General features: G+C 39.3%; 1 protein-coding gene across 2 annotated transcripts in view; it reads right to left on the bottom strand.

Moving 5' to 3' along the window:
- Positions 1 to 510: 510 nt before the first annotated feature.
- wnt7bb (wingless-type MMTV integration site family, member 7Bb) overlaps positions 511 to 8510 on the bottom strand; it is a 40582-nt gene continuing 32582 nt past the window's right edge. For both annotated transcript variants that reach the window (XM_082160735.1, XM_082160734.1), the window contains exons 3-4: positions 6999 to 7270; positions 511 to 1831 (exon numbers count right to left, since the gene is read on the bottom strand). In XM_082160735.1, the coding sequence (XP_082016861.1) occupies positions 1352 to 1831; positions 6999 to 7270 (752 nt within the window). In that variant the 3' untranslated portion in view covers positions 511 to 1351. The remainder of the gene's footprint in view (positions 1832 to 6998; positions 7271 to 8510) is intronic.

The following is an 8510-nucleotide window of genomic DNA, read 5'->3' as shown; positions in this document are numbered from 1 at the left end:
ACGGGCACAATTTTCGGCCTTTGGGAGCGCGGCCTCAAATATGAGTCACAGTGAATATCCCAGCCTCGTTTTAGGCAACATTCCCAAATGGGGTTCGAAGACATGGAAGTGGAAAGCTGTCGCTGACATGGCCAGGAAACAAGCATAAAAAGCCACCAATGCAATTCATCTTGTCATTTATAATGGGGAAATGGCGACGAGTCTATTCTTTTCGGGCTTAATGTTCGTTATGTTGAGAGGTGATGTGTGTTTAATGGTTTTCAGGCTTCTGAAATACAGGAAACTGGGGTTGGGATTCATACTGATGTCATGTGCACTTAAAAACACCCAATGTTTGGGTCCAAACTCAGTCGACGTCATTTCTTTGGACTTTTGCATTTTAAAAAAAACAATTAATTTAGAAGCAATCAACCACAAGGGGGAAAACAATGCAATTAATCATATAATCGTGCATAGTTAGGGTTGAAAAATTCAAAGTGTTATTTTTTCCCGTCAATAAAATCCCAAATGTCAGTTCAACTTGATATTTATTTTACTTTTAATTGCATCGTATCTGAATAGAAAAAATATCAGTGCAGCACTCTGTAACATATCCAGAAATATACTCGTTCCACATTTCATGAACTGAGGAAGGATCTTTGAATCGTAGACACTGCTTTAGCCAAGTTGGAAAAAGAAAAAGTGGCCCAAATGTCTATGGCATACCTACGGCTAGGTTTCAGCAAAGATGAACCGATGTTAACATGCATCAGCCGAGCAAAAAAAAAAAAAAAAAAATGACAGTGGTTTCGGAAGTCAACACATCATTAGCCATTAAACGTTTCTGTCGGAAAATACGGGGCCTTTACGTTTCATCTTTAGTCACGAGTTTCTACAAAGTCTTTGTTTCCATTACTCTTACACTTAGTACAAAATAACACATTTCTACCCGTTAGCACTTCGGTTCCTTAGGAGACTATAACATATAATATATAATAATTTATTTTCAGTGTTCAAACAGACAGATCCAGTGTGACTGGATAACTAACATACTCTACCAGGTTCCAGTTGGCATTTTAGGAGGCTTTTTATACATCCCTCGATTTGCACTGAGCTCCTTAAACACAACTCAAACGAGTTCCTTTTGTGCCGTCGGACGCGGCGACGTCTCGTGCCGAATCCCTAGAAACGCTACAAATCCCAGAATGCACTGGTATCCTGCAGTCCTTGAGCGCGAGTCAGTGCATGTACTTCTGGGCTCGTACCTACTGATAGAGTTTAGTATTTTAACTCTCATGTTAAAGCAAATATACATTCTGCTGTGCAAAAAACCGGCCGATTAAAACTGGCTTCCTCCCGTTCCCGTTCCCGTTCATTTGCAGGTAAAAACCTCCGTCCTCTCGCTACACGTGTTGCATTTCACAAAACAACACCACTGGAATTTACAGTTGCATTGCCACACCTTGGTGTACTGATGCGTGTTGTAGCCCCGCCCACAACACATGAGGTCGCAACCATCCGTGTGCGGAGACGTCCGGTTGCACATTCGCCCCTGCGTCCCGACGCTGCCCGTTTTGGCGTCCTCTTCGCAATAGTTCGGCGAGCGCTCGATGTACACCAAGTCTGTTTCCAAGGGCTTCTGGTAACCGTGAGTCTTCTTCACCTTGAGGAACGTGGGCTGTCGTAGACGTGATGCGCGGACCGCCTCCACGTGCACCGCCTTGTTGTACTTGTCCTTCAGGACGTATCCGATCTCGCGAAACTTCGGTAACGTGGTCCAACAGGTTTTGGTGGTGCAGGAGCCCGAAACGCCGTGACATTTACACTCCTGCTTCATTCGCTCTTCCAGAACCTGCAGAAAATCACAACAACACGAGTCTCGTGAGATTAGCATTTACAAACTGGTAAAATGCTAACATAAAAGGACAAACAACAGCATTCTGGAGTCACATGATGCAAGAAAACAATGGGCCCTATCATGCACTCAGCGTTATGCAGCGGCAGGCGTGATGCAAGTGTTTTTTGCCAGTTTCAGCCCGACGCAGTTTTCATTTTTACGTCTTGCGCCACGTTGTTTAAATAGCAAATACATTTGCGCCTATGGGCGTGTTGGTCTGAAAACGAGGTGTGTGTTCTGGCGCATTGTTGGCACTTTGAGGAACTGAAATACACTGTGCCATTGACCAACTGAACCCTGGTCTAAAGTCAATGGTGCAATATTTTTTTTGTTATAGTAATGTGCGCCTATAGGCGGGTCCACAACACGCGCACACTCTGCTTATTACACACACACTCTGCTTATTACACACACAGGGACGCGCAGCAGCACACAAACATGCCAAATATTAAAAATAAAAGGAATACAATGTAAAAGATTAATATTGTGTACATAAAGATATGGTGGAATCTGGCTTGTCCCGTAGATGGTCTGTTTGCGCTTTAACCTCACATACACACACACACACACACACAGCTTGAACTTCGCACACAAGCAGATCCGTTTCCTCGCTAGAGAAGCGTTCAGTTTTTCCACTTGCAAATTCCGTCATGTAAATAGCGAATCCGCCATGGCGCGAGCGCAACTGGCTTTTAAGTTGAATGGGAGATGAAACTCTGATTGGTTTATTTCACGTTACTCCCAAAACACACCCATTACTCATTAAGAGAATAGGGACGACCCTTTTAGACCATGCGCCGGGAGCACCGACCATTTTCCCCGTCGTTAAACTAGCAAAAGTGGATTCGCACGCCCTAAGTGAACTTACGCCCTGCGCTTTAGACCATGAGCTTAGAACGTTAAAATGTCTGTTTCACTAAACTTGCTGAATAACTGTTTATGAGAAATCCTTCTTTGGACAATTGTATCAATCACATCATCTTAAATAACAGCACAGAATAAGGTTTTGCTATGCTAGACATTTACTAGCATATTTTGCTCTTATTCATCCAAAGCCTTTTGTCTGTAATATAAAATTGAACATCCCTCATAGATGCAAACATACCAGAGATAATTTAGAAAAAATACACATTTTAAAACCAATTCAAAGAATTTTTTGTAATTTTTTTTTATTTTTATCATGATTGTATTGTTTGATTTTAAAATTCTATTGCTGTGTTGGTCGCCGTTTGATATCCAATATAAAGTACTAGCTTACAGTTTATTCTGAAGTTATAAATACCGCGTGTCACATCTTTTTGCATTTTTTAAATGCAAACTGTGTAAAAATGTCAGTCAAGAAGGGCTTAAATTATCATTAGTTCATTCATCAGACTGGAAAAGGAAGGTCAAGTCGACCACACTGCATTGCATTGTGGGATATATAGTATCTCTCACGTATTCCATGCATAAAGAAAATTCACAAACGCTGCACATTCTGCACACTTCAGAAATAGTATGCTATTCTGAACACTCTGGAGACAAAAACACAGCACATATATATATATACGGAAATCAGCCTTTTTATGGTTAGCATCGGCTGTTTGGAAGACAAGCATGTACATGCAGTGGAAAAACCATACGATCTAATGTGCTACATTAATACTGCTCTCCGCTGATCTCTGCCAGTTACCCATCAAACCTACTCTGTAATTCCCACTACCTTCCTGCGCACCACATCTATGAGCAGGAAAAATAAATATAAATCTCCTACAGCCAAACACGTTAGATGTGGATTATTGAGCTTTTTAATGAATTGCAGATCTTTTGCAGCGATGAAGCTACAGAACGACCATCGGCGAACGCATAGCGGAAGAAATCCTGTATGGTGTACAGTAACAGTATGTTGCAAAGAAAAGGAAATGTATTATTTTTAGATTTGCATTGGATATCATCAATACTGTATTAAATGCTGAAAGACTTTTTCCAGACCCCCTTTTTTCTCTTGTCTGGCACGACTCCTCACCAGAAGCAATTATCATTTCCCTGGAAAACACATGTAAACTAATCGATCAATCCCACAAAACCCATCCTGACCAACGTGAGGCCATTGACGGTTAAAGCCGACTGGGATCTCTCGATTTCAAGAACAAAAGAGGTCGGGGGAATTGTTCTGGCAAGACATTTATAAACATCTACATTAAAGTTTTGTCCTTCCTAGCCTTTCCCTCTGACTCTTATGAATGCTGCCAGTTTTCCATTTTAAATAAAAATGGTTCCTAATTGGGCACTGATTGAATTATGCAAAAAAAAAAAAAAAAAATGAACAGAATAAATCTATTATTGCAATATGATTTCATATTTTAAAAATGTACTTGTTCCAAAACCTAGTAAGATGCCTACATAGACTGCATTATAAGGCATATATATATATAAATGCATTGTTGTTTATGTATACATTGTGATATATGCATAATTATTTTTTCTCATTTTACATTATTTATATATTATTATATTTTGGTAGTTTTCTATTTCATTTTAATTGTACATATGTTACATAATATATATATAACAATAATTATTATTTTTAGTACTTTTAATTTCACTATATATATGTATATATATACATAATCGTGTGTGTGTGTAAAATATCTACACATTTTCAAACATGTAGATATAGTTATAATGTATATATAAATGTTAACTAATATAAAAAATGAAAAATATAATATATAATGTATATAGGCTATATATATATAACAATAATAATTATTTTTAGTACTTTTAATTTCACTATACATGTATAAATATATATACACATAATCATGCGTGTGTGTGTGTGTGTGTGTAAAATATTTTCACATAATTTCAAACATGTAGATATAGATATAATGTATATATATAAATGTTAACTAATATAAAAAAGAAAAAATATAATATATATATAATGTATATAGGATATATATATATTTTTTATTTTTTATAATGTAAAATATAAACCTAAAAACAATCTTGTAATGTATTGTATATATTTTAAGCAAGGCAGCTCACTTGCTTCTGGAACCTTTAATAACGAGTAGAATGTTTCATTAATTCTACCGAGCAGTAATTTGATTTCATAAAATGTAAACTGGATTTTCAGCCATTATTTAACCAATTAACTTTAGAAATCAGTTCCACGTGTCTTCAATACATCAACGCTGATTCTGCAGAGAAATGCGTTCATGACTAATGTTGATTCAACGTACACCGAGCCAGCGTGTGCCCGCAGGCAAACGGCATTTCAAAATGAACGATGTGTTACTTCACGAGCCGTCCGAAGGCCCACAGCGCTGTTTATATTTGCCTGGATACGCTTATATCCACAGCGCTAATGTGGACCAGTTCTGGCCCGGCTCGCTACAACCACATACACGTATGATAGCAATTGAAATTCCAGAGTGGCAACTTCCATCTTCCCCCATTCAGAGTCACATGGTACGTCCCGTTCCCCCCCTCCCTTAACATATGATGCTATGGCTCCATGAATGCCATTGTGGGTCCTCTATAAAAGCCTGACTCAATGGAGCGAGGGTTGTGTTTTCAGTGCAGCAGAAAGACTCGCAATAATATCCTGTTACAGGCTTTAGACTTGATGATTCCATACAGCGGCCCGCGATGGGATTGGACCGGCTCCAACTGGCAACCGGGCTCAATCCCGGCTCGCTCACACCATAAAGCATGCTGTTTCAGTGCATGTTGTTTTGGTGTTCTTGGATGACTAACAGCTATCAAACAAACAAACATGGCCAAAGCGGCGAGCAGCCAAACCGAGCTTGAACCGGCATCAAGGAGCGAACCGAGAAAGCACTCAGTAATTGGCTGAAGCGAAACGAGTTGCTGAAACTGTTCAAGCATTCGTCTGGCGAACGAATCCTCGGTTTGCCACCTGCGAAGGACGAACTACACCATCTAAACTGTATTGGAGGACTGTGAAGATGAATCATGCCAATTGCTAAAACGCTCTAAATGCATTTGTCTTTCAAACAAGAATTAATGGATAAGAAGTTTTCCGAAAGAATTCGTTATTTGTTTCTTTTTAACTAAACGTCGGCCAGAACGTGCTTCCAAGCTTCAGTGTTTTAAAGCCTCTGACATCTAAAACAGATTAAGCCGCTTTGTCTGGAAGATTTTCCCAACTGTGGATTTTCCCAACAGTCAAACAAAATAGATAAATGTTTCTGCAAGATGACCATGACCAATGTTGGTAAACTGTCAAATTAAAACGCCCTTGAGAAATAACGAATGAACGCATTAGAACTTTTCCCCGAAGATTTTATTTGTTTCCTCAAGTCAACGTTGGCCTCTTTCGAGCCTTCAAAGGTTTTAGAAAAGCTTAACGGATTAAAGTAGTTCACTTTAAAATGAATTTTACCCCATGATTTACTCACCCTCAAGTCATCCTAGGTGTATATGACATTCTTCTTTCAGACGAATACAATCAGAGTTATATTAATAAACACCCTGACGCTTCCGAGCTTTATAATGGCAGTGAATTGCAACCATCAGTTTAAAGCTCAAAAAAGTGCATCCATCCATTATGTAAGAACGGCTCCGGGGGGTTAATAAAGGCCTTCTGAAGCAACGCCATGAGTTTGTGTAAGAAAAATATTCATATTTAAAACTTTATAAAGTAAAATAACTAGCTTCCGGCCCAATGAACATACGGATTCCACTCAAGTCTAAAGCGCAATTTACGCCATGACGCAATACGCTACTTCTGATGTCATAAGTTGCGTAAGTTGTGCTTTAGATGCAAGAAGACTGCCTTTATTAACCTTTGGAGTTTGTTTATTAAGGACGGATTACGAAGCTTTGTCTGGACGGATTTTCCCAAGCATGCAGTCAAACCAAACATTGGATGAATGGTGTTGCAGAAACAAAGTATTTGAATATATCAATATATTTTTTTTTTGTTGTTGTTGTTTTAGTTCGTTTTTTTTTTCTCGTTTTTCTTCGTCTAATCTTATATTGTTTGTCTGTGTTTTGTTTTGTTTTTGGCGATAATTATGTGTATTTTGTAAAATTTCTGTATGTATTCCTGCAATAAAAAAAAAAAAGAAACAAACAAAGTCCCTTAATGTCAAATCAATATAAGCCTCACCTTTCGCCCAGCTTCATTGTTATGAAGGTTCATCAGCCGTCTGGCATTTTTTTTTATCTCCCGGGCGTCCACAAACTTCCGGGAAAACTCAATGCCGTATTTGATGTCCGCGGAGCATCCGCCCCATTTCCAGCCCTCCTCCTGGTTGTAGTATCCCTGTTTGTCCCTGTCGCAGCCGCAGTGGCTCATGTTGCCCTGACTGCACGCGGCCGTGACGGCGTGGGCGACCCCAGCGGCGGTGATGGCGTAGGTGAATGCTGCCTCCCTGCTGCCTGGGGGGAAGAGGGAACACACTGTGATATCTGCTCAACACGACTCAAACGCCAACGAGCGTGCATGCTAAAACTAGCTAAATTTGTATATTGTGGTAAATAGGGGTAGTAGAAAAGCTAGCATCACTTACTGTTGCTCATATGACGAGATTTAAGAAAACACAAGTATCTGTCTATTAAACCATAATACCATGGTGGTAATACCATAATACCAGAGGTGTGCAGGTACTTTACTAAGTAAGTTGTGATGAAAAAAAAACCCAGCATAGCAGCACCCTAGCAACCAGCGAAAATACACTGGGCAACCACATAATGTGCTAAAAATGATTAGAAAAAAACTATTAGACTTTAACAACTGCATAGCAACACCCTAGCAACCAGCCAGAACAGAACTCCCAGGCAATCACATATCTGTGCTAAAAACCAATATAAGAGCACCTGCAACTGCATAGCAACATCCTAGCCACCAGATAGAACACCCTGGCAATTACATAACATTGTCCTAAGCACTGATTAGAACACCTTAGCAACTGCATAGCAATACCCTAGCAACCAGCCAGAACAGAACACCCAGCCAATCAAATAGAATTGTACTAAAAACCAATAAAAGAACACCTTAGCAACTGCATAGCAACACCATAGCAACCAGCCAGAACAGAACGCCCAAGCAATCACATAACTGCTAAAAAACCAATAAAAGAACACCTAAGTAATGGCATAGCAACACCCAAGCAACCAGCCAGAACACCTAGGCAATCAAATAATTGTGAAAAAACAAAAACCAAAAAAAAAAACCTAAGCTACTGCATAGCAACACCCAAGCAACCAGCCAGAACACCCTGGCAATCACATAACATTGAACTAAAAATACTTTAGCAACTGCATAGCAATACCCTAGCAACTAGCCAGAACAGAAACCCCAGACAATCACTTAACTGTGCTAAAAACCAATAAAAGAACACCTTAGCAACTGCATAGCAACATCCTAGCAACCAGCTAAAACATCCTGGCAAACATTGTACTAAAAACAAATGAGAACACCAAAGCAACTGCATAGCAACATCCTTCTGTAGCAACCCGCCAGAACACACTGGCAATCACATAACATTGAACTAAAAACAAATTAGAACACCTTAACAACAGCATAGCAACCACCTATCAATGTTCTAAAACAAATAAATAATTTAAAATGCAGAAGAAACAGCATAGCAACATTGTGCTAAAAAACAATTAGACCACC

Source organism: Leuciscus leuciscus, assembly GCF_965113295.1.
Source record: "Leuciscus leuciscus genome assembly, chromosome: 25".
In the NCBI taxonomy this organism is placed as follows: domain Eukaryota; kingdom Metazoa; phylum Chordata; class Actinopteri; order Cypriniformes; family Leuciscidae; genus Leuciscus; species Leuciscus leuciscus.
The sequence above is the reverse complement of the archived record's forward strand: the minus strand, read 5'-3'. Positions and strand labels throughout refer to the sequence as shown.